The following is a 24,511-nucleotide window of genomic DNA, read 5'->3' on the forward strand; positions in this document are numbered from 1 at the left end:
AACCAAACTATCCTTGGAATCCCCACGGATACAGACTACGTTACCTTAAACCAGCGCCAGAACATTCGTATTCCGTACCCAGATTACCAAGGCAGCCACCTCACCTTGCCGATTCTCGATTTGTATCCGCTATCCCCATGTCGCGACCGTCACCATACCTCCAGGCAGAGACATTCTCTGAGCTCTCGTTCGACAATTCATGGGAATCCGACGGGATTCTCCCTACAATCAAGAAGCTTGGCTCGACATAGTACCGTCTCCGATCCGTATCTACCTTACTTACTACCCTGTTACACCTCGGCTTGAGCGGGAATCTCGCTTCCATCAACTTGAATCGCCAGATAGTGGATTCCCTACGGATACGGATACCGCTCATCATCATCCGCTGTAGACCTAGCTCCTTGCATGGTGTCGTCGTCGTCGATTGATTCCAAAGACTACTTCTCGCAGTACGAGATACAAAGGTCGCAGGTTTCACCACAATACACTAAAGGGGACCTTGGTCGTGATTGCTGGACTCGGACTTGACATCTCGGATCCAGACAGAATACTCCAGGCCGGCACCAGACCAACAACACCAAAGTCCCAACGCCGTTCCAACAACCCGGCACCAGCCGTGCCAGCCCTGAAGCCCAGGAACATACAGTGTTATCCACTTGTTCAACCCTACCTCTGACCCGACGAGCCTACGGGAGCTCGGCATCATGAGCATGCCAGACGACCCACAAATGACAGACCCAGCAAGCACGCCGCCGCCGTCATTGCAGGTCCCCTCAGGCCGGAAGGGCACCAAGAAAGTTCGGACTGGTTGTGTGACCTGCAAGTTGAGTCCGAGCCTCCCTATCAATCCCATCACTACATCTGCCATCCCATCTCCAGCCCTATGCCATCCATCTCCCTCATCTCGTCTCTCTCCACCTTTCTTGCTAACCCGTCGTCCCAACATCTAGGATCCGCAAAGTCAAGTGTGACGAGACCAAGCCCGCATGTCTTCGATGCACCAAGACAGGCAGGAAATGTGACGGATACCTACCATCTTCCAGGTCGGGGGGTAGCAACGATGGCAGCCCCGGTTCCGACGACAGCAACTCGCGCTTGAGCCCGGCAATCTCAGCCTTCGCCGACTGGGCCGGCGGCTCCAGAGAACAGCGCGCCTTTGACTTCTACCGCAACTTCTCCGCCCCATCCATCTTTAGCGACGGAGTTGCCTCAACTCTGTGGAAGAAATTGGTACCGCACTTTTGTCATGCCGAGCCCGCCATTCGGCATGCCGTTCTTGCCATTAGCAGTCTCCATGAAACACTCGCGCTGCCTTCAAATTCGGATGCGAATAGCGAAGAAGCAAACGGCCCCCGCGTGCTGACCAACACCTTCGCAGCGGAACAATACGGCAAGGCCCTGAAGTGTCTTCAGGAATGGAAACCAACAGCCTCATCGCCGGCCACCGTCCCGCTGTTAGCATGCCTGCTATTCATATGCATCGAATTCATGCTTGGCGACGAGGGCGCATCCCAGGTGCACATCAACCAAGGCCGCACAATTCTCTCACAGCTTGAGCCCTCTGCCGATGTGGATATGATTAAGAAGCATTTCGTGCCCATTTATAGCCGACTTGGCCTCGCATCTTTTCTGTTTGGGAGCTTCCCCGCCGCCATACCCGCCACCCTCCAATCGAGCCCGGCCACAAATCTCTATTTTGCATCCGTGGACGAGGCCGAAGTTTCACTATACGAACTCATCGATGACGGCTTGAGATTCACGACACAAGCGAAGAGGGCCGTATACTCCTGCCAGCCAAACGATCCGACACTGCTGGATTTGGCCCACGAACAAGACGACTTTCTCGCCCGGCTATCACGATGGCACATTGCGTTTGTCATAGTCTCGGCCACCGGTACCGACGACAACCTGAGTAAACGAAAGTTGTGCATGGTGTATTATCATGCAGCCAGGATTGCAATCAGTACGGCCATGGATCCCAAGGAGATTGCTTTTGATATGCACACCACGGCCTTTGCGTCCATTGTTAGCAACTCTGCGGAGTTTGTTCAAGCCACACGCAAGGCGGTCCGCGACCCTTCCGAGGCCGCCCGGTCGATGCCCAAATTCGTTTTCGACACCGAGGTCATACCGCCGCTCTACTATGTTAGCATCAAATGTCGGCACCCGATGCTGCGGCGAGCTGCCATAAACCTACTCAAGCAAGACACCGTGACAAATCGAAGGGAGAACCTATGGGATTCCCAGATGCTGGCTGAGATTGGCAAGCGCTGCACAAACATTGAAGAAGAGGCGGCTCGTTACCGTGAGGAAGCGTTTGACATCACAGCTGGGTGGGATACGGCGTCTTGGGAGGGGTCTGATGGGGTGCCAACCGGCCTCTTCCCGGCGGAGATGGAATCCGGGATGGAGTGCGACTATCCTGTGCCTCGATTCCAATATCCTGGACTTCCCAAAGTCATAAATTCCCAACAGAATGAGGAGTATGAGAGAAAAAGGATTCTCGTCAACGATCTGATGCTGGACAACGACTTAACGCCCGAGTCCGCTTCGACGGGTTCAACGCCATCTTCCGGTAGCATTGGTAATTTTGGCGCCTATCAGCTCGAGCCGCCCTTTGGCCTCCCTGAGCATGCGAGGATCAAGAATGCGTTGATCGACAATGAGCAGAGACGAGGCAGCTGGGTGACGATATTCATGGACCCGGAAGAGGCTGGTGCTGCGAATTGGAAAGTTACTAAAGAGTTCATCTCAAGATGAAGCTTGAATTCTGGCTTGTTGTAATGAGTCTACTTAGGCGGTCCGGTGGATAGTTGTTCAATCTGTTGTTGTTTCGAGCGGCGCATTGAGGATAGCGTACATATGATCAAGAGCTTAGAGCATATACCATGAATGAATTTGTGGCGATTATGAAAGTATTTGCATGCACGTCAGAAGGGAATTGGAATACGTGTCGAGCACTGAAAGAAATGGAATGAATAGGCAACAAGGGGCTGGACGGCCCTCCCCCTGATTTCACTCTCGAAAGTTCTTGACATCAGATATTATTAGTAGATTAGCGCCTCATCCTCTTTGGGTGAGATGCCAACACACAAATATGAATTTGCGCCGGTATCGTTCGCTATTATTACAAAGAATGTAAAGCCCTCATCATCCATGGACCATGTAGATTTCCTTTCCACGAAGTATCGCTGTTTCTTGTCTCAAGAGCTCCAACCAGATTCGACGCATCCAGAAACTCACCAGTCCAGTCTGTAGTTACACATACCACTCGCCATTCATGTCGTAGCAGCTGAGGGTGCCCTCCTGACTGACCCAAATCCCCTGAGCTACAACGCCAGTCAGCAAGCCATTTTCAAGAACCATGCGATTGTTTACTTACAGAGATCGATGGAAGGTGACTTGTATCCCTCTAGCCAGAAGATACGTGGCTTGCACTCTTCGCACCTCAGGCCGACGTATGAGTTTGGAGATCCTTGAAAGACTCCGCATGCACCGCACCTGAAACCGCCTCTATGGGAAGATCCGGTGTTATCATAGGTTTTTATCATTCTTAAGATGGACGACAGAAGTTTTTGCGGTTTTTCGTATAGGAAAAATGCATACCTTGGTGCCCATTCCAGGTTGCCATCCCAATTGGCGATGCACTTCTTGAGATCGAGCTTGGTGTAGACGTAACTGCCTTTCTTGTTCTTGCACTGGGCAACAAGGTAGAACGGGTCCTTTTCTTCTTTTGTTTCTATGAAGCTGAAATTTTCACAGAGCCTTTCCATGCAATCGGACTCGAGAGGGCATTTTCGGTCCAAGGCACGGGGTGCCAGGGCTGTGCCTGCAATGTGCATTGCGAAGAGGCAGATGGAAAAGATGGCGGCGATGATGGCTGACTTCATGGGGGCGGTTTTTGTGACGGGTTTGCTGAATCGTAGGTATATGCTGATGAATTGGGACTGAAAGAGTGAATGACACGGAACGATTCTCTGGGAGAAGTCATCATCGACTCCTTTAAGTCTCATTGAGATGCTCTGGCTCCCTTCAGCTTGTCAGACACACGAGCCCGACTTCACAGGCAGGCCGTTACACCAAGATACAAGGGATATAATGAGTACAATGTCGGACTCGGACGAGTTTGCTGGTTACGGTGTTTGGATACAAACATTGTCTTTGCAGAACTACATCTCTGAAAGAGGGCCTGTTCTTAGTGACACTTTGCCCGCTTTCACGCACCCCTACGTGCCCCCCAAGGGAGACCAGCAACCTCCGTGAGAAGGTAATACTGATACTTGTCGCAAGCGTTATCAAACATATTGATATAAGTCCAGTTTTGGGATTTCACCGTTCGGTTTCGTTTGTAGGGGTTCCTGATGCCAGACCGAATGTTTCCGGCTCGACGTGGAATGACTGTGCTGTCAGACTGTCGCCGCGTTTCCTACCGATCTCACTTTTCATCCCTTTGACACTGGCAAATTTGATACCGCAAACATGGAATCAACATCGCAAACATTCGTTTTATTCTATCTGCATCAGGACTTATTCAGTAAGCTAATGCACTCTGCCCTCCTCTGTGACCGATTGCGCGAGGGAGCATGATTCCGCGAAAAGGCGTGGTAACTACTTAACATCATAGACACCAAGATATGCATGACTTTACTGCAACAATCCATGACTTCAGGCAGATAGATATCCCATCGATTTCTCTCAGAAGGAAAGGTCGGATGCATACCAGGCTTTGGGTCCCTGTGACTGCGGTATGCTGGCTTGACTCACTCGGTCAGCGGTTTGGTCAACGCTAGCTCCCGACACCACCCGCGGCGTTAGAGCCATCAATTTTCGTTACAGTAGTATCATCATGGTCGATGAATTCTCCATCAACAAGTGCTTCTATAACTACTCCGCCGCATTCCCCCGCGGATTGCGTGGAGACCTCTATTGGATGTGGGGCTGCTCAATTGGGCAACTTAATGCGATACATGAATGATGGGGCAGTCGAAAGTCTGATCGGCCAAGAAATTGTGCCTAGAATGTTACTCCATCAGGTCAAATGAGCGAGTTTGTGGTAGCATTGCCCCTCGACTTCATGTAGCGCGAAGACACTCGTGTGCTCAACAGCGAGAGGATCTCGTATAGTGTCCTCGTTACGAGAAACATCGAAGATAAGTACGCCGATGGGACATCATGATTGTCTGGTTGAACCTTGGAGATATGTAAGACCCATCCTGTGAAGCTGCAATATTAGATGGGTGAGTCTTTGTTATAAGAGTATGAAGGTTCTCCTTCCTCGATTAGTATCGCCTTTCCAAGACGTCACACTCGTTCGGAAACTGGCACATAATTTTTCAACTTGATAGCGACTCTCTCGGAATTTCAGAATGAGTCTCATCATACCCTTCGCTCTTGTCCTGGCTTCAAGAGCCCTTGGACAAGATCCTGGTTTGCCCGTTGCCAATCCCACCATATCCTACTGGCAACTTCCCCCATTGAAGGGAGTCGCAGATAATCAGTCTGAGCATCTACCAAAGGATGTGGATGTTGTCATTATAGGTTCGGGAATGTCAGGTACCAGCGTTCCCTGACATCTTCTGAAGGAGAACAACAGTACTACGCCGCTGAGGGTTGCCATGATCGAAGCTCGTCAGGCTTGCTCCGGTGCCACAGGAAGAAACGGCGGTCATATCAGACCGTCTTCCTACGCCGAGTATGCTGGCGCTAAGTCGACAGTATCACAGTTAGAAGTGGCCAAGATCACTAGGCTTCGCTCTGCCCACGTGAACGCTCTCATCTCTGCGGCCAACTCTCTTCCGGCAGACGGGAGATTAGCTGCAGAAGCTCGTGTTGTGGATAGTATCGACGCCTTTTTCGACGAGCAGAGATGGAAGACAGCTGTTGATCAGGTTAAGGCCCTAAAAGAGGAGGTTCCAGACGTTGGAGACGAATGGGCCATCTTTGAGAGAGAAGAAGCTCGCAATGTAAGTTGAAGCGGTCATCCAAGTTTGGTGCAATTGCTCACAAGATGATCAGCTATCACTTCTCCCTGAGACTGTCGGAATTTTGACTGGAACTTTGGAGATGGCTGGTGCAATTTGGCCGTATCGCTTCATCACCCATGCGCTAAAATCACTCCTGGGTACCTACCCCGGCTTTACTTTGGACACAAACACAGTCTGCCATCGCCGAAGCAGCCGATCCCTTCAACTTTGAGGTGCGCACTTCCAGAGGCAGTATTCGGACCAAGTACATGGTTTATGCGACCAACGCTTGGACACCGCACCTTGTTCCCGGCTTACAAGGCGCCATTCGCGGAGGCCGGCTGCACATGAGTTCCCAGCTTGGAGGCAGTGGCCTGCCCAAAGCTGGACAATGGCCATCGTATACTGTAAATGGTAGTTTAGCTGGAGGACGTGCCTGGTCTCTGTATCTAAATGGCTTGGATTATATTTTCCAGATGCCCCGGAACGGAGAACTCATGTTTGGCGCCTATATTGACGGAGACGACGCGAATGCCAACACTTACGACGACAGCCGTGCTCCCCTTCACCTGTCTGCCTCGTATCTCAACGGGGCTCTCCCAAACCACTTTGGGTACGACACTTGGGGTTCCGAGAGAACTGATTTCCCGCCACCCTCGGACACAAGAGTCTGGGATGGCCGCACGAAGCGCGTCTGAGTCGGCATTGAAGGGGGATCAATCGACTCTAGGCCCTTCGTAGGGCAGATCCCTCAGTCTATCACTGGTCGATCCGTGAAGGACGCTTCAGTTGGGAGCGAGTGGGTCTCTGCATCGTTTGATGGAGAAGGGATGTTGATTGCTTGGCTCTGTGGCCGCGCGCTTAGTCGAATGATTTCGAACGCCGGCTCTGGGGCGAATAACAACAACAGTGCAGTGATTCCTGATTGGTTTCCAGAGTCTTTTTTGGTCACTGAAGAGCGTTTGGCAAAGAGGAATTTTACCAAAAGGCAAGTACGCCAATGGATGCACCCGCGCATGGCCAAGGTTTGGCATTGGGATTAGGTTAGGTACCTTTCACTTGAATTTGGGGGTCTTCGGCTACAAACCAAAGTTTATATCGACACTTTGGAAAGCCTTTATGAAGGTGGATAGTGATGTTGGAACAACTCTAGAAGCTATAGCAGCTATTTGTCTCTAAAACTCTCTCCATTTGACCTGATTATCCTTGGCCTGATCATAATGTCACACATCTCGTGCAAACTTTTGACAGTACTAAATGGGAGTCATTTGCCACAACTTCGCAAGATATGCATCTAGGTAGGTAAGCAAAGTAATTGAGGTCCAGCGAGCATTTCTCGACAGCTTATTGCTGTAAGCAGCTTGAAATTTGACTAGCCAAACGTCCGCCAAACATCACAAAGATAGCATTGACCTGAAGCAGGAAAGCACAGGGAAGACATAAGTACTGACATACTGGCTCGATGCTCAGTTGCTGAGTTGAGGTTATCAGGTACGTTTATCATCAAAGCGAAGCGCTTCCTTCCAAGTAGACATCAATCACAATTAAAACGGAAGGAGCATGAGCTTTATTTTCGACTATGTTCTCCCAAGTGCAATGCATTGCTCGTTACCAGGGTCTTATCACGGCATAGACTATATCGACGAGGGAGACATGCTGTCTGCTTTTTCCCACACGACCGACAGAACATGATACGTAATAAGGGAGCAAGTCTGCTTGCCTAGGACCAATTCTCTCAAGGCCACACTCAAAATGGAATATTCTCCGTCGTGAGGTGAAGCACCTCGGCTGTTCTTCCAAACTCTTTACCAACAGAGTCCCGAAGTGTGCTGAGTCAGCCAAATTTGCTAGCACGCCATGGGTGCCAAGTTGAGATCATCGAAGCTATCTGCACAACCCTCGTCGCTTCTTATCTGCATACGTACGTTGCGACCGTGTTATCTGGAGTTGACAGCGGAGGTCACCGGCAATCACCTCGGCTGTCACCCCCATCTACCAAAAGTCTGGAACCCTCTTGGTGCGACAAACGCGGAGATGAGAGCGATGCCTCCAATCAGGGTCGTAATTGCGTGCTCAGCCTGCAACGTCGCGCAGCACCCGGCCACGTGGGAGTGGTGTTTCCCATAAATTCCTCCCGGCAGTGTTCAGCAAGTCTCGATATTCTTCAATACGGAGCTTCTTGTTTGGGCAATTCTTCTTGAGAACATACCTCAGTCAGCGAGTCAACGATTCAAGTTGCCATATTCAGGGCATTGTCACTACTGAAAAGGCAGGCCTCTGTTCAAGATGGCTGAGAAGGCTGATAGTGTCTCTGATGTGGCGCAGCCCGTCGAGCAGTCAGAGAGAGTCGAGGGTAAGTTGATGCGGCACATTTATCAGCTTCATACGCTGACGTCCAGCAGGGAAATGGTACCGCACACCCTTCTATAACGCCACGATTCTTGGCATGTGTAGTTTCGCAGCTCCCGGCCTTTGGGGTGCGATGAACTCTCTGGGTGCTGGTAAGTTACATTTCGGGATGGGTAGCCCTCGTGTAGAGAGCATGAAGTATCTGACAATGCTGCAGGCGGTGCTCAGGAGCCGTACCTTGTTAACACCGGCAACGCGCTGACTTTCTGCCTCATGATCATCTCATGCTGGCTCACAAGCTCTGTTGTCAAATATGTCGGCATCAAGGGTGCTCTAGTCATCGGTACAATCGGCTTTGCCCCATACAGCGCCGGGCTTTACCTGAATAACCGTTACGGTGTCGAGTGGCTCGTTATCGTTGGTGCCGCCTTCTGCGGCGTCTCTGCTGGTATATTCTGGGGCTCCGAAGCTGCTATTGCCATTGCCTATCCTGAGCCTCACAATAGAGGGCGTATGATTGCTTACTGGCTCACTTGGACTCGAGTTGGGCAAATCCTCGGCGGCGTTATCAACCTTGGCCTGAATGCTGATCGCAGTGGAGCTGGTAAGGTGTCGTACAAGGTCTACCTCATCTTCATTGCCCTGCAAGCTTGCGGACCTTTTGTTGCGTTGCTTTTGAATAAGCCAGAAAAGGTCCAACGAGCCGACGGGAAGCCAGTCCAACTGACCATTGCCGACAACCCGTGGCAAGAAATCAAGGCTACGACGAAGACGTTCCTCACTCCGAAGTTCCTGCTTCTCGTCTTGTGGATTGGCCAGGGCGTGTATTCTGAATCGATCTTCTTCACATATATCGCTCTTTGGTTCTCCGTCCGAGCTCGTGCCCTAGGATCACTTCTCTCTGGCATCGTTGCAGTTATCGCTGGTAATCTACTCGGATTATGGCTCGATCAGAACCAGATCGCTCTGAAGAAGAGGGCTCGCTGGGCCTTTGCAGTCATTATGACTCTCCAGGGTGCCTGGTGGCTATGGCTGACTATCAACGTCACCGAATACCGTCGGACTCAGCCCACACTCGACTGGAGTGACCCAGGATTCGGCAGAGGCTTCGGTGTCTTCATCTTTTTGGTCGCTGGCTTCCAACTGAACTACAACTTTGCATTTTTCATCATTGGACAAATTTCAGAAAGCCCCCAGGAGACTATTCGTCTGTCAGCACTCCTTCGAGGAACGGAGTCAGCATGGCAAGCTCTTAGTTATGGACTCAACGCAATCCCGATCTTCGCCTTACTCGGCGGGCCTTATATCAACTTTGGACTATGGTTTGTCTCGATTTATCCGGCTTGGCTGGTTGTCAGACACTTCGGCAATGATTCAAAGAAAACTGATGCAGAGACAGTCGCTCAATCGGAGGCAGTTCACAAAATCAAAAGTTGAAGGAAAGGCCGGACCATCCTAAGCAACTACTCAAGTTGGAATGTTACATGAGGTACTGATCTAGATCTTGAACCAGTCCTCTGGCTATTGCTCAAACAGACATGGTAATACATCATATGATATGCACCTGAGTAATAACCATGCCCTTTGTACGACAGAGACCAAATATTGGCTACCGGCACTTGCCCCATCATTCTCACTGGATAGAGGCTCGTGAAAATAGACAAAGAGGGGTTTGGACTGCCTTTCTTTGTTCTTCAGGAGCAACCTTACATGCGCCGGTGATAACGTGATGTTGTTGGAAATTCCATTGATCAGTACATCAACAAGATAGTTGGAGCATCTAATCCGCTCATTGTGGCTGAGTTGGATCAAACGCATTTGTTCTTGCTTGTATCGTAAAAGAGTAAGGTTCTATGCTGTTCTTCCACAAGTCGAATTAATACCATTCCCATGGACAGTCGTCACAAACTATTTCTCTCCAGGACATATAATTGCATATGCATATAGCCAAGGCCCAAGGACAGGCTTTGATTTGATTTCTTGACCCAAGTTACATCGGATCCTCAATTCGTCGATACAAGAAGAAGAACAGTAATAACTTTTTTTTCAATCACTCTCAAAAGGTTGAAACCAATGGTAAAGCCCAAAGAACGAAAGTACCGACAACAAAGATGAAAGAATATACGCAACATTCCAAGCGAAGTGTTTTTCTTCAACTACCACGAGAGATACGCGACCGCATCTACGAATTATCCGAGCTCGTGCCTTTGAGGTGTGAGCTAGATATTTGCGAGCCAGTTGGTCGTCTACCATGGGCTGCTGCATACCCACCATCACCTCTTTTCGAAGTTTGTTCCCAAGTAGAAGCCGAGGTTCTAGAGCTGTTCCAAAGTCGAAACCATTTCAGGTTCTGGCTCGGACAGAATAGTTGGGCTGCGAACCAATCCGTGTATGGCTCTCTCAACTCCACCTTTACAGAAGCGCAATTCAAGCCGTCAGACCTCCCTTCCCTCAGCGGCATCAAGCAGCTCTATCTGAACTTCTATAAGGGCACCGGACCAGGCCGAATAGTGGCGTCGGAACTAGCTGCATCAGCCAATCAAGTAGAGAGAATCACGATCTGTCCCAACAGACATAGCCAGTATCCAACTTCTGCCCAGTTTCAGTCCGCTCTTCTGAGGTTCATGAGAGACATTCTAGAGCACATCCCTTCGGTGCATACTGTCAGGCTCGCTCACCCGATTTCTGAAGAAATTGCTCGTAGAATAGCTGACGAGACTCCGCTTCAGATCGAGGCAATTTGTGAGGGAGAGATTCATGGAGGATGTGACAGAACGCTTCCAATGTCTCCAGAGCCGTTTTGCGAATCATCCGGGTCCATAGAAGCCCGGAGAAGTGTCCCAGACGACTATACGGCATTCGAAAACATACGGGGATATGTTTGGAACGTTAGGCACTCGGTGGAGCGATGGCACCAACTTTTCGTGTCAAGAGGAGACTCGGTTTGAAGCCTGGGGCTTGGCTGAGCGCAACGGCTTCAGCTGCTTTGTGCCTGCATCGTACGAGCTGGGAATAAGTCCATATTGACAAGGAAGGAAGTCAGCCAGGCATTGCGTGTAGCAGTACGAATGATTTCCATCTCACATGCAACCTGATTCAACGTGCAATCTCTTTTAGATTAAATTTTTTTTCAGGGGGGCGGCGTTAACTGGTGCAACTAAGCTCATCTGAATCGTCTCCGAGCCCAGTTACTGACGTTGCACTCGATTTACAATAAACATTATTGCATACCGCTGGCGCTAATCCCTTACCTGTTATGGATCTGGAGTATCTTCATAGATGAAGTCTAGTAAGTCTGATGATGCGGGACTACGCGGCCGTGCTACACATTGACGCAAAAGGCCGAACAGGATTACACTCTATGCTCTACCTTACGTTAGTGTCGGGGCCCGAGGGCGATGCGGTCTATCGAGTTCCCCGCTTCTGCAAGCTGAAGGCATCAAATACGTAAAGATGTGCGCTCATGCAGGCTGCCTCGTTAAGGTCCCAACGAAAGCTCTCAAAGTCCGAGGAAGCAGTGTTTTGTGCCGGTTCGAGCCATCCTGTAGGGACCTGTACTCCGTCACTTTGTCAAGCCATCTCGCCATCGGATGGAGAAGGATACCAAGTAATGTCTGGAGTGGGCTGAGTGGAACAAAATGAACACATAGCCAACTAGGATTAGTTTCGATGCAAAAGCGTTACTGCCAAGACGGAGGTGTGATCGGGTGTACTTTCGAAATTGTTGTCCGTCAACGCCCGCCCCTCCGGGTGCTCACCTGTAGAACGTGCCATAACCACTGCGGGAGGCCTGCGGTTCTTTGGTCTTGGGCTAGCGAAACCGTCTTTGGGGCGGCGTTGTGAGAGCACGTTTCACTCTTTTCATCTGACGATACAGTTGCCTACATGATCTAGGGAGAAGCGCAATTTCCACGATTGAGTCCTAAGTATCCTACACTTGAAGGCACCCCCTCCTAGAGCTTTCAAGGCTATAAAGGTACATGTATCGTCCACTGAGCGCTGTGACATGAACCATCTTACGTAACCCGCACTCGCACAGAACACTCAGTCAAACATTCGTCAGCGGCCCTACGAGCATGCAGTGCACCCGGTGCAAGGCCATGGCCCCACGCTCTCGTCCTACAGAGCGTCTTGTTCTTCGATCCCTCATCTGGCAAGTCGGGTTCATCCGTTTTCAATGGGAATGTGTCGGTAAGACGACATGACCGGAAGCGAGACCTACTGACAAGTCTGACAGCACCCAATCCTTGACAAAGCAACATCGCCATCGCCATGGATCCCATTCCTCCAATGGCACCAGCCGGGGCCATCAGCCGTTGAAAATTTTGATCTTATCAATCTAGACCCCACACCGCAATCCTTCCAGTTGCTAGCGCGTGGCTCTTTGACAACCTCTCAGAATCATATTGGCCGAACGCATCCGGAAGCCGCCCCGCCGTTCTTCGGTCATGATGTGAACGACTTTACTTTCCACACCCAAGGCTACAGTATCAAGGAATCGGCGTGTAGGAAATGGCGCACTACCATGTGGTTGTCCCACCTCTTATGCAGGCCGCAGGCTATCATGCAGGCTATCTCTTGGCGACTCTGACACTCGGGACTCTTTTAAGAACCCTTTCGCTCTCCATTATCTGCGCCGCATGAGAAAGTTCTTGGCCCCCGTTGCCTCATGTTTGGTTGATACACTGTCCTGGAGCGAAGCCTTGGATTCAATCCCCTTCCTTCGGTGAACCCCAAAGCCGGATTACCGATCGGAGCCGATGACAACATGAAGTCCAATAAAGAAGATACAGTGTCTCCGGAAATCGTCCCGGAACCCCAGATCAATCGAGAACACAACGATAAAGACGCCGAAATTCTCGACGAAAAACCGTTTCGCGAGGAAATCGATCCCAACACTGGGGGCTTGGCTGGTGTCGAGAAGATCGAGGCACTAACTCAGACATGGACCAAGACATGGCTTATTGCTGCTTATATCTTGTATGTATGCTCTACTACACATTGTTGAATCAAAGCTGACAGTGAAGGATCTGGGTTGTATACTTCATCGACTCCCTCCAGCAGCAGATTTCGAGCTCGCTCCTAGCTTATGTGGTTAGCGATTTTGGCCTGCACGGCCTGATGGCGGCGACGGGCATCATCTCGAATATCGTCGGTGGCGTTAGCAAGTTGCCTCTTGCTCGCGTCCTCGATGTCATCGGCCGCACTGCGGGCCTCTCTATCATGTTATTCTTCGTCGTTGTTTGTGAGTATTGGCCCTACAAAGCCATCGCGGAATAGGATACTTCAGCGAGCTCTATGTCGAACTAACGAATTCACACAGCTTTAATCCTGATGGCTGTCTGCCAGAACGTTGAGACCTACGCCGCTGCACAAACCCTTTTCTGGACTGGTATGAATGGCATTGGCTATGTTCTCAATGTTTTCATGGCCGACACATCCACTCTCAAGAATCGTATGATTCTGTTTGGTTTCACCTCAACACCTTACATCTCAAACACCTTCGCCGGGCCTGCCGCTGCCCAGTCATTTCTCGATACAAGCACTTGGAGATGGGGATACGGCGCTTTCACGATAATCATCCCGGCCGTTGTCGCACCCTTGATCATCATTTTCACTGTGCAAATGAGACGGGCCGTCAAGCAAGGGCTTTATGTCAAGAAAAGGGAGAATCGAACCTTTTTGGACTCTACCAAGTACTGGATTGTTGAGCTGGATGTTGCAGGCATTTTGCTCGTCGTCGCTGGATTCTCACTGCTGTTGTTGCCTTTTAGTATGGCAGGATATCAAGCTCACCAGTGGCGCGAGCCGAGAATCATCGCCATGATCGTTCTGGGCGGCATCTTCTTAGTCGCTTTCCCCTTTTACGAGAAGCACATTGCGCCGAAGTCCTTTGTACCCTTTGAGCTCTTCAAGAACAAAAACGTTTTACTCGCTTGTCTGCTAGGAGGAAACATGTGGATCAGCTTTTAGTAAGTTCAAAAGTCATAGACCCGTTGGTTCACAAACACTGTGTAAGCTGACCTGAGGTATGTTTAGCTGTTACAAGGTTCAGTTCTTGTCGTATCTACAAGTCGTCTACAACCTCAGCGTCTCTCGAGCTGGCTTTATCGGCAACATTTACAACATCGTTTCCTGTGCATGGGCCATTCCTGTTGGACTGTAAGTATCTGATACTCCGTATGCGGACATGCAACGACAAATGACTTACAACGTCGTAGCCTCATGCGTTTCACCAATCGTTACAAGTGGCTCGGCTTGGCCGCAGTCCCCGTTCAATTGCTTTCGACTGGCCTCATGATAAAATTCCGCATGCCGCATACTAGCGTCGGCCTTGTCATTATGTGCGAAGTACTTGGTGCTTTGGCAGGAGGCACCATCGTCATGGTCGAGCAGATCGCTGTCATGTCCTCTGTTCCCCATCGTGACGTTGCCGTCGGTCTTGCACTTCTTTCCATGGTTACCAGCGTTGGTGGCGCCATTGGGTCGTCAATCAGCGGAGCTATTTGGACCAACTTGATGCCCTCCAAGTTGGAGAAGTACCTTCCGAACGAGCTGAAGGGCGAAGCTCTCCTCATTTATGGGGATCTGACGAGACAGCTATCACACGAATGGGGGACTCCTGAGAGAGATGCAATCGTGCTTGCCTATGGCGAAACGCAGAAGATCATGATTATTGCCTCGTTGGTGGCATTGGCGGGCCCTATCCTGTGGGTTTCCTTGATGAAAAACCACAAATTAAGTGAAAAATCACAGACGAAGGGTGTTCTCTTCTGAGTCTTTAGTCAATCAGTCACATCGACCACAGCGAGTGGAGGACTTGGCTCTGTTTTCATCTCATGCAAATAAAGTCGTCTTCCGACCAACCTAAACCCAAATTGAAGGAGGTTTCATCACACACGCAGATGTTCACATAGTAACAAGCAATGCGCACAATTACTACGTTGCCGTGCATTCATCCAAGCTCCTTTAGTCGACGATTCCAGACATACCTCACAGTCCAACAAACTTTGCTTTTGTAATTAAAAGCAGTCTGGTCATACGAAGCCGATGAGAAAGGCGTATGAGCGCAACCTTAGTGGTCGCGTACTATTCAGTATGGTTTAAGGAAAAGGGTAAAGCTGGAAGAGGGGAGTTGCTACTCCGTATTGCATGGACTGGGTTAACGGCCTGAATGCACATGAATACTCGGCAGCATCCGGAGAAACTAGTCGTATACATGGAGGCATTGCGAAGCTTGACTGCTGGTTCCCAGCTCGACTGTTCCGTATATTTGGAACTCAGTCAAGTCCGAGACATGCGGAGGAGTCCGGGGTAGAAGTGGAGCTCGGAGACGGAAGCCGGAACTCGGGAGGGCAGCGACTGCCGGAAAGGGATACCTTGTTCTAAACGGACAACACCAGGAGGGTAAACATTACTTATTCTGGCGTCTTGCATGTTAAATCTTCCATTTAGAACAAGTGTTGGACCAAGTGTAGTCAGGAAGTGACATGATCTCAGGTTGATAGTCGTTGTTGATTGATAGCGAAGGCGACCTCGAGCGGCGACGTGCTCCGGGTCCTGGAATGCTCAGCGGCCCACCGATTAGCTTTAGTAGCCAATCTGCGTCTCCCGAAATTCCCGCGGTCCCTCGATCTCTTAGTCTTTAGACTGTCAGTCTCGGTGTCTGGTGTGACCTCCGCAAAATCACTGCACTCCAGTCTCCAGTTTCTAGCGCTACCCCGGAAGTGCAGCCCCGCCCCCGGTCAACACGTCTTCCGAGTCATGCCCTTCACGTCCCAGTCTTCCCCAAGGAGGCAGTCTTTAGCGTCTTCAGGCTATTGAGAGATGTCAGGTCCACGTGGAAAGTGCGGAGAACTGGGGAGTCCCCAAGTGCCCTCGTCGAGTGCCCATGGGGAAGCTTGCATTGCAGCCCTTCTGTGCTTTTCTCAGTCGAACATGCTTGGAGTATAAGACGCGTGAAGCTCCCACCACCCTCCAAGATAGCATGATTCGAGCAGTGTCAACCTCACAGGGGGACATTACGCGTTCCGAAGCCGACTCAACCTTGCACAACGGCTAGCCGAGTGCCCTGTTGGAGCAGTCGCCATCCACAATGGACAACAAGAACGAGCCGACGGCCCAGCATGACGACAAGCTGAGGGCCGAACAGCTTGAAGATGCGAACGTGGCCGCGACAGCTGCGCTGCCGACAACGCAGGCGAACGAGAAGCTCAGTTTCCGTGATTTGTGGGAGAACAAGCGTGTTTTAGGGTTCTGTCAGTTCATCTCGACCCGCTGATCCCTGCAAAGTTCTATTTGGCTAATGTGGTGTTGACAGGCTTGATGATCTACCTTTTACCCATCAATTTTGGCTACGAAGTTTCGACCATCGGAAAACTACTCGCCGTAACCCCCTTTGCTCAGCGTTTCGGCCACGAGATCAACGGAAAATGGCAGGTCGCCGCCCGAGACCAACAGATTCTCAATGCCGCGGGCACGATCGGAATCTTTGTCTCGGCATTTGCAACAGGTTTCATCAGCGACATCTTTGGCCGCAAAAAGACTATCGGCGTCGCTTGCTTGATTTGCTGCGGTGGCACGATTCTACAATACTTTGCTTCAAGCATCATGATGCTTTTCGGCGGTAAGGTCGTTGCCACTTTTGGATTCGGTCTTGGCCATTCACTGGGACCTGTCTTTGTTGCCGAGCTCGCACCGGTCAAGATGCGCGGTGTATGCCTTGTCCTGGTCAATACAATGATTACTGTTGGCCAATGGCTCAACTCGGCGACGGTACTGGCGAGCGACCATTATCACAACGATCTCTCTTGGCGAATCCCGTTGATTACGCAACTCATTCCTCCTGGACTACTTCTTTGCGGTTTGGCGTTCTTGCCCGAGTCTCCTAGTTGGCTTCTCATCAAGGGTCGTCGCGAGGAAGCTGCCAAATCATACAGAAGATTCAACGGGCCCAACTTTGACGTTGATGCTGCGTTGGCGGTCGCCACTGTTGCCATTGCTAAAGAGCAGGAGGCCAAAAAGGAACAGGAGTCAGCTCGCTGGGTTGACTGTTTTAAGGGAGTCAACGGCAGGCGCACAGCAATCATCGTGATGGTCTATCTCTCTCAGCAAGCCATTGGTGTGAACTTCGTTTCAGGCTACCTCACGTAAGGCAGTCTCTTCACAATCCCATATCGACTAGAACTGACAACTCATAGATACTATTTCCGATTAGCTGGAATCAACAACCCCCTTGCAATCGGCCAGGCAGCCTACGCAATTCAGTTCGTCGGCAACATGACCTCCTGGCCACTTGTGGATCGATACGGAAGACGACCATTGATCGTTGGCGGCGTTTTCACCATGACAGCACTTTTGCTTCTCATCGGCGGCATCAGCACCATCGGCAACCAAGCTTCACTGACAGCAACAGTCGCCTTCATGGTCATCTGGGGGTACTTGTACCAAGCGACTTTGGGTGCTGTCGCATATTCTGTCGGAGGAGAAACTGCCAGGTAAGTTACTCACACCTTGAAGTTACGTCTCGAGTCTTCGGGCTAGATTTTCCAAGCCGTTACTCGTATCCAAGTCGTCTTGGTAGTAGCACCGTTAGCACGTGGTGTTGCTCAGGGACACCGGCTTGTGGGCCATCAACCCTGACTCGCAGATAAGAAGAACAGGGGCATGCCTTGCTGACGAAATGACGAACAGTGTGCAATTGCGGCAAAAAACTTACAGCATCAACATCATGTGCTCGACCGCGGCATCCTGCTTAGTATTGCAGGTGATGCCCTACCTGCTGAACACAGACCAGGCCAACTTGGGCGGCAAGATTTGCTTCATTTTCTTCGGCCTGTCATTGCCCATGTGCGCATGGCTTTATCTCTACTTCCCCGAGATGAAGGGTCGCAACTACGCCGAGATTCAAGAAATGTTCAGCAATCGCGTGCCGGCCCGCAAGTTCAAGTCTTATGTTTGTGAGGTCAGCGCCGGGGGCCAGGAGGAGAAGAAACTGCAGGACGAAGCATGAAGGGGCAAGTGGTGGATACCAAGGATGCCATCTTCACGGATACCATAGGCTACAGCAATGAAAGACAGACCACGCTATCCTTGCTTTGTAAATGGTGTGAAGCGTTCGTAGAAAACCTGGAAGCCATAGGGCTATCGTTAAGAAGCTTAAATGAGGCACACAAACCGTTAATGAGCACACGATGCTCCGTGCAATCATTGGGTGGGCTGGTCTCCTTAGACTCGCCTTTGCGCATTTCGGTTGGCTCGCTGTCGAAACCCGGCCGAAATGACATGGGACTAATGCAGAGACGATGATTAGCGACGTTTAGGATAAAGCAAAATAGCGCAGTGGGCCGGGATCATGATCGGAGATTAGAGTGATCCTGACTGGGACTCCTGCTTGTTAGAGTTCTTTGCTTGAGTCCTTGACAATGTTGACATTCTTGTCAGTCTCCCAGGGCGCGTCCACATTTTTCTTTTAAATCTCCGCTCTCCACGATGTTCTCCAGATCAGCGTTCCTTTTGGGGGCAAAAACGTCTGGCACAGCCTCAGTTGACAGTTGTTGATCCGTCGATCGCGAACACTTCAACGTTACACTCATTTACAACCACACTCTTTTACCAATAACCATGTTGTCTCAGCGCCTCTTATGGCTTTGTGCCACTCTTTTGGCCTCGTGCTCTCAGCTTACGAGCGCCGAGTTGCCCGCCGACGCTATCGAACTTGATCTTGTCTTCCCTCGTGGCGATGGCAAGTATGCCGAGACCACCAACGGCTACCCCGTCCTCCTCAATGTTCAGAACCCCGATGTTGCGTACAAGTACGGCTACAACTTTGTCTGGGACATCTACTCGAGGAACAAGAACTCGTACATGCGCACCGCCGCTCACGGCATCATGGGCGCTTCCATCGGAAATGAGAGCACCTTTGGCAACGGCCCGCACCTCGAGGTTGGCAAGACCGGCCACCTCGCCGCCGGTGACTACACTTTCGCCTGGGTCTTTGGCATGGGAGCCCAATGCGAGTTCACTGAGCAACCCGACTACAGCGAGTTCAACCTGAACCCTCGCATCGCCAACGGTAGCTTTGACTTCACCGTTGAGACTAGCGGCAAAGAGCCATCTTTCACCACTTGCCCCAGCGCCATTGGTAGCATGAGCTACGCTTCCACGACGACATACAACTCTGAGGCAACCAGTGTCTGTGCCGTCACCGCGTCCGTCACCCACGATACCCAACCCTGCTCGGCCACCGTCAGCAACGACCAGGCTACCAGCGTGTACAGCGAGCTGGGATATGCTCGCGCAACTGGATCTTCCGGAGCCGCATCTCTCAACTCGAACTTGCCCTCGTCTCATTTCGCCCTCATTGGCGGCGTAGTCGCAGCGGTTGCGATTTTGGTGTAAGCGCGGTAGACGACCTCCGTCGCAAATGCAATTCACAGAGAAGCGCCAATGATGTTACGAAGAGCGGCAGCTGAATGCGACGGGCATTACGACCTGCCCGATTAGCAGCCCTATGAATACTTGGATTCCTTTCCTCCGTGGGGATGGGAGGCGGAGCAATGGTCGCGCATGCAGGCTGCACCAACGGTGCTTTATCAAAGCTCGCTGTGCCGCTCACGGCTGCCTTAGACTGGTCCCATCGTGCAGATGGCAAAGTCCTAGTTCCCATCCACGTTGCTACCCCTCGCGGTACAGCACAGCAACCAAAAATAAGCCATAGATCTGCAATGGGCGCAGTTCGGGACGGATCTGGCCCTTCGGGAGAGGCTTCGGGTGGTCAGGCTTGATGCGGGCGAGGGACTGGAGCTCCTCAAGAGAGACATGCACCCAACCACCAACATCTTCGTGCAAGGAGTGGACGGGTTGGTTCAGCCCCCAAAGGCCCAGATCGCTTCCGCGTTGGGTATTTCGCATCCTCAGCCATCGATGTCGGCCAATGATGAGGCATGTCGGCTGACGTTAGCATTCAAAAACCTTGAAAAATACTACGGCATTCGTCCCACTCTTCCCGAAGTTCCCATGTATTGTATGTGATATGCGGCATCGCAGTTGGACCGCACATGTACATGTAAGCACTGCAGGCTTCCGACTCATGTGGGAAGGCACGCTGCAATGTCCAGGCTTCAATGATCTGTCAAGCTTTCTCGGCGTCTTTGCCAGTACTTGAGGCTCCCCGATCCCGAGCCACCATGCAACTTTCCGTGTGTTTGCTTTTGTTTCCATATTCCTTTGTCTTCATGCACTGAGCCTTTCTGACAGCTGCGACCTCGATCGGGACCCGGCAAACGGCAAACATGTCGCACAGACAACACTCGCACAATGTGAGCACAAGCTCGGCTGACACGATTTACGTCGAGCAGCCAACAAGCCCTTTCATCCCTGGCTCCGACAAGAGACAAAGCCTGGGGTCGTACAAAGCGTACCAGTCAACATTTGTTTCTGTCGATGACGTCCCTCCCAGCGAGCCTGCTTTGAGCAGCAACGGAGAATCCAGACGCTCTGTCCCTTCTCGCTGGAGCAGGATCTCCGAGAAATCACACATCAAGTCCAAAACGTTCTCGCCATCTGGTTCTTGGACTTTTGAGATTGTCAGTCTTTGTGTAACTATCTTTGCCGCAGCCGCCATCATTGGTGTTCTTGCAGCATACGACGGGAAGCCACTGGCATCATGGCACTTCCAAATCACTATCAACGCCGTTATCGCCTTGTTGGCCACCGTTGCAACTGCAACCATGGCAGTGGTTCTCTCTAGCGGTATTTCTCAGTTGAAATGGATCCATTTCAAGAGACACCGTGAGCCGTTGTCTGACATGGAGGTTTTTGATGATGCCAGTCGCGGAACTTGGGGAGCTCTCATGATGCTCATTAAATTTAGAGGAGGGTGAGTAGGACACGACCGTCGATGACTCTGAGCATTTCGAACACTTTCAGCTGACCCCAAGCCCCCCATAGTCTTCTTGGATCTTTTGGTGCATTCATTGCCATCTTGACCCTTGCGTTCAGCCCCTTTGCCCAACAAATCGCCACGTTCCATGCGCGTACAACCAACTCTTCAGAGGGAGCAATCAACCTCCGGGCTGAGGAATACTTGATTGCTCTCAGTAGCCAAACTGCATCTGAAGGATTCATCCCGATCCTTCCTTTCAAGGCTGCTGTGTACAATGGTCTCTTCGCCGAGAACGGCCAGCCTTGGCTGAGTCTACCCGTCAACTGTCAGACGGGTAACTGCACTTGGGAGCCATTCGAGACCCTCGGTGTCTGCAATACATGCGTTGACTTATCCGAGTTTATGATCCGATCATGTGAGGATGGATCGACCCTTACAGGCGACATGACAGAGTGCGGCTGGTCAGTCCCAGTCGGTGCCCGACTCAAAACGCACGCCGATGTGTTCAGCATGACACCCATCTTCCCTCAAGGACTCGGGGACTTGTCTTACTCAACCATCATGAAGCTTGTTTTCATGGGTACTGAGAAACAAGGAGGCGTCGCTGGCGCCCTCGCACCCTGGGCTAGGCAATGTACCCTCCAAGCCTGTGTTCAGACTCTGAACTCCGAGATCGTCAACGGTGAGCTCAAAGAGACCATTGTCCACACCAGCACCAACGATTCCATCGCTACGGCAACTCAAGATACCCTTGAACCCATCTTCATTTCGGGCCAGAGTGACAAGGAGTCCTATCCAATCGATATGAAAGTCATGATGGGCGTACGTTCATGGTTCTCGGACCTATTTCGCAATGGGTCGGCCTCAAGAAATGAAGAGGTCATCAACAAGAACATCACGACTCCAGACAATGTCATTGTTAATCTTACCGTCGGTATCTCAAGCGGTGAGACGTTCTTTGACACCGACATTGTCCAGGCCTTTTACTGGAACTACTACAAATACCCAACTGGAATTGATATGCTTATGAACGATCTTGCGACCAGTGTAACCGTCAGTTTCAGGAGTTTCAACGGCACCAAAGTCACAGGCATAGCGCACACTGTTGAAAGCTACGTCCACGTTGAGTGGAGTTTCCTGGCCGTTCCGCTCCTCACTGTCTTGTTGACTACTCTGTTTTTGAGCGCCGCAATCTACCAGACGTACCGTCATCAGGCTAGTCTATGGAAGAGCAGTGTACTTGCCACCTTGATTCACGGTCTAGACGGCAATGCCAGGGAAAGACTGGAGGACCTTGGAGGCTTAAGAGAGCAGCAGAAAGAGGCTAAGTCTGTAAAGGTACACCTTGATGACGGTGACGCTGGGCTTCTGAGGCTATCCAAGTACGATGATATCTGAGTCTGCTTTTGGATGGTCACACGTTTTTGGTCTGGGAAGTGTTTTGGTTCTTGGGGACAATTTGATCGCCAAGCCTGTGTATTCACTCATACGCTCTTTACGACTTTAATGATAATGATAATGGCTGGAGAAGATGTGAGATCCGTTCTCACTTGTCTTGGACGAGATGAAAAATCGCTTTTGTTACTATGCTCTACTTTGTACAAGTGAAAAATCTATGCATTCCTTCTCATGTCTGTCCATCCCAAGCGTAGGCTGGTAAAATCTTTACAAGCTTAGACGTACTCAGCGCAGATGAGGTCACCTCCGATGTCCATAACCTCTCCAACAGTTGCGTTGGGCATGATATCGACCATCCAGAGGTTGTGGTTCAGGGTGGTTTCGTTGCCACCATCGCCGAAGTAGTCGGTCAGAGCAGCGCTGGGGTACTCCATGCCGCTCTGGGTAAGGTAGCTGGTGAGAGGGATGTTACGGCCTCCCATGTCAGTCAAGCGGGAGCTGTTGACCTGCTGCCACTCCCACCAGAGACGGTCCAGGTTGGTGTGGTGCAGGAAGAAGAGCGGCTCGCCAGGGCTGCCAACGACATCGAGCATCTGAGGAATTCAGGTCAGCTTTGATGATTCCAACATCGGTCGGAAAGGGGGTAACTAACGGTTCCACCAACTGCAGAGTGGCCTGCCGTGTGAGGGTTGACCTGGTAGCATTCGAAAGCCGCCGTGTAGTTCTCGGAAGCGAAGCACTCGTCAATGTACTGCTGCTGTCCGGTCTGGAAGCCGTTGGAGTTGAATGAGCGGGTCAAACAATCGCTGGCGTAATTGGAGGTGGAGTTGATGTGGAGAGTCAGGTTGACGAAGGGGCCATCGGTGACACATCCGCCGTCGCTATCGCCGCCGAAGCCGGTGTCGGGGTCAAAGACAACGGAGCTGTTGAGCGAGTCCATATCCAAGACCTCATTCCAGTACGGCTGGCCGCCTTCGTAGCCGCACTCGGATTGAAGGAGGTACTCGTGGACACGCATGAAGTAGCGGTGCCAAGGAAGGAAAGATCCCTAGAGATTAAGTATCAGCCGGGCTTTTCTCCGTTGCGTTAAACTCCATTGTGCATACAGTGTTGTGAATGATGTTGGACTGAGTGATGTGTGCCCAGTCAAGCTCATCCCAGCGGTTGATGGCGCCTTCGATGGAGGTCTTGGCTGCAGTAGACTGGAGGCAGAGCTCAGCATCGATGTAAGCCTGCTTCTCAGTATCGGTCATATTGTTCCTGTTTTTTTGCTTTAGCTTGATATCTCTTGGTCGACTTTAAAGGATCAAGATATTCTTACCATGCTTTTCTCTGAGACTTGCTTGTGCAAGTGGTGTTCCAGGATGCGGCAGCTGCCAAACCTGTGGTCGCGAGGAGCGAGACTAATGAACGAAGAGTGACAGTCATTGTGGCTGTTTTTGAAAGAATGGAGAAAATCGAAATGTAAAGACTGGAGTGCGATCCTCGGCTTTGGGCTGAGATGCTGAGTGGTGAGTAGAAAAAAGTTTCATCATCGCGGCAGTCACCTCGATTTATAACCTTTCTTCACTCACAAATATCACCAACTCTGTTCTCCATCTTCTCAAGCAGAGCCGCGATGTTGGACATGGGGATGTTGGTGTGCACTGCGCAATCAGCCAATGCGCCTCACTTGGCAGACCGCGTCACCCTTGCTTCGTTCGGACGAACCGTACATTTTACCCACTTCCCGTCCTGTTTCTCCTATTTTGCGGAGTGACCACCACAACAGCCATGTGGGATGTGCCATTGATGCTTAAAGCTGCCCCTGACTAAGAACCAGAATAGAACTGAGCTCCCCACAGAGATTCGTAACGGTCTCCCTTACTTTTGAATGAGCGGTGCGCAATCCTTGACCGTGGCATCGTGCTGTAAA

At 51.0% G+C, this 24,511-nt stretch overlaps 11 protein-coding genes across 11 annotated transcripts; 8 read left to right on the forward strand and 3 right to left on the reverse strand.

The window, feature by feature from the left end:
• Window positions 1-728: 728 nt before the first annotated feature.
• BDP55DRAFT_563605 (C6 zinc finger protein) lies at window positions 729-2,760 on the forward strand (the record flags this gene model as incomplete). The annotated part of the gene is made up of 3 exons (XM_060570256.1): window positions 729-823; window positions 951-1,043; window positions 1,086-2,760. The coding sequence occupies 3 exons, from the start codon at window positions 729-731 to the stop codon at window positions 2,758-2,760; spliced, it is 1,863 nt and encodes a 620-aa protein (XP_060423921.1).
• Window positions 2,761-3,258: 498 nt separating this feature from the next.
• BDP55DRAFT_733506 (uncharacterized protein) lies at window positions 3,259-3,890 on the reverse strand (the record flags this gene model as incomplete). Its single annotated transcript, XM_060580098.1, has 3 exons — window positions 3,259-3,329; window positions 3,383-3,513; window positions 3,607-3,890. 3 exons carry the CDS (start codon window positions 3,888-3,890, stop codon window positions 3,259-3,261), a joined length of 486 nt encoding a protein of 161 aa, XP_060423922.1.
• Window positions 3,891-5,366: 1,476 nt separating this feature from the next.
• Window positions 5,367-7,527, forward strand: BDP55DRAFT_697869 (FAD dependent oxidoreductase-domain-containing protein; the record flags this gene model as incomplete). The annotated part of the gene is made up of 6 exons (XM_060577730.1): window positions 5,367-5,561; window positions 5,583-5,963; window positions 6,016-6,156; window positions 6,197-6,655; window positions 6,710-6,955; window positions 7,495-7,527. 6 exons carry the CDS (start codon window positions 5,367-5,369, stop codon window positions 7,525-7,527), a joined length of 1,455 nt encoding a protein of 484 aa, XP_060423923.1.
• A 722-nt stretch (window positions 7,528-8,249) lies between these two features.
• On the forward strand, window positions 8,250-9,749 carry BDP55DRAFT_733508 (the record flags this gene model as incomplete). The annotated part of the gene is made up of 3 exons (XM_060580099.1): window positions 8,250-8,316; window positions 8,366-8,464; window positions 8,530-9,749. The coding sequence occupies 3 exons, from the start codon at window positions 8,250-8,252 to the stop codon at window positions 9,747-9,749; spliced, it is 1,386 nt and encodes a 461-aa protein (XP_060423924.1).
• A 648-nt stretch (window positions 9,750-10,397) lies between these two features.
• On the forward strand, window positions 10,398-11,393 carry BDP55DRAFT_680560 (uncharacterized protein). Its single transcript, XM_060576115.1, has one exon. The coding sequence runs from the start codon at window positions 10,424-10,426 to the stop codon at window positions 11,258-11,260; it is 837 nt and encodes a 278-aa protein (XP_060423925.1). The 5' UTR covers window positions 10,398-10,423; the 3' UTR covers window positions 11,261-11,393.
• An 871-nt stretch (window positions 11,394-12,264) lies between these two features.
• Window positions 12,265-12,851, reverse strand: BDP55DRAFT_366475 (uncharacterized protein). Its single transcript, XM_060567080.1, has one exon. The coding sequence runs from the start codon at window positions 12,620-12,622 to the stop codon at window positions 12,329-12,331; it is 294 nt and encodes a 97-aa protein (XP_060423926.1). The 5' UTR covers window positions 12,623-12,851; the 3' UTR covers window positions 12,265-12,328.
• Window positions 12,852-15,277, forward strand: BDP55DRAFT_366460 (siderophore iron transporter). The gene is made up of 5 exons (XM_060567079.1): window positions 12,852-13,292; window positions 13,340-13,557; window positions 13,636-14,284; window positions 14,352-14,474; window positions 14,534-15,277. Exons 1-5 carry the CDS (start codon window positions 13,081-13,083, stop codon window positions 15,087-15,089), a joined length of 1,758 nt encoding a protein of 585 aa, XP_060423927.1. The 5' UTR covers window positions 12,852-13,080; the 3' UTR covers window positions 15,090-15,277.
• Window positions 15,278-16,407: 1,130 nt separating this feature from the next.
• BDP55DRAFT_697872 (maltose permease) lies at window positions 16,408-18,324 on the forward strand (the record flags this gene model as incomplete). The annotated part of the gene is made up of 4 exons (XM_060577731.1): window positions 16,408-16,570; window positions 16,633-17,461; window positions 17,513-17,809; window positions 18,033-18,324. The coding sequence occupies 4 exons, from the start codon at window positions 16,408-16,410 to the stop codon at window positions 18,322-18,324; spliced, it is 1,581 nt and encodes a 526-aa protein (XP_060423928.1).
• A 611-nt stretch (window positions 18,325-18,935) lies between these two features.
• BDP55DRAFT_733511 (uncharacterized protein) lies at window positions 18,936-19,712 on the forward strand (the record flags this gene model as incomplete). The annotated part of the gene is made up of 1 exon (XM_060580100.1): window positions 18,936-19,712. The coding sequence occupies one exon, from the start codon at window positions 18,936-18,938 to the stop codon at window positions 19,710-19,712; it is 777 nt and encodes a 258-aa protein (XP_060423929.1).
• Window positions 19,713-20,366: 654 nt separating this feature from the next.
• On the forward strand, window positions 20,367-22,765 carry BDP55DRAFT_680567 (uncharacterized protein). The gene is made up of 2 exons (XM_060576116.1): window positions 20,367-21,192; window positions 21,264-22,765. The coding sequence occupies exons 1-2, from the start codon at window positions 20,606-20,608 to the stop codon at window positions 22,594-22,596; spliced, it is 1,920 nt and encodes a 639-aa protein (XP_060423930.1). The 5' UTR covers window positions 20,367-20,605; the 3' UTR covers window positions 22,597-22,765.
• BDP55DRAFT_620594 (amino acid transporter) lies at window positions 22,766-24,231 on the reverse strand. Its single transcript, XM_060571335.1, has 4 exons — window positions 23,918-24,231; window positions 23,703-23,856; window positions 23,249-23,644; window positions 22,766-23,189 (listed from the first exon to the last, which is right to left on the reverse strand). The coding sequence occupies exons 1-4, from the start codon at window positions 24,022-24,024 to the stop codon at window positions 22,872-22,874; spliced, it is 975 nt and encodes a 324-aa protein (XP_060423931.1). The 5' UTR covers window positions 24,025-24,231; the 3' UTR covers window positions 22,766-22,871.
• Between the last annotated feature and the right edge of the window lie 280 nt (window positions 24,232-24,511).

Source organism: Colletotrichum godetiae, assembly GCF_030913485.1.
Source record: "Colletotrichum godetiae strain CBS 193.32 chromosome Unknown BDP55scaffold_64, whole genome shotgun sequence".
Lineage (NCBI taxonomy): Eukaryota > Fungi > Ascomycota > Sordariomycetes > Glomerellales > Glomerellaceae > Colletotrichum > Colletotrichum godetiae.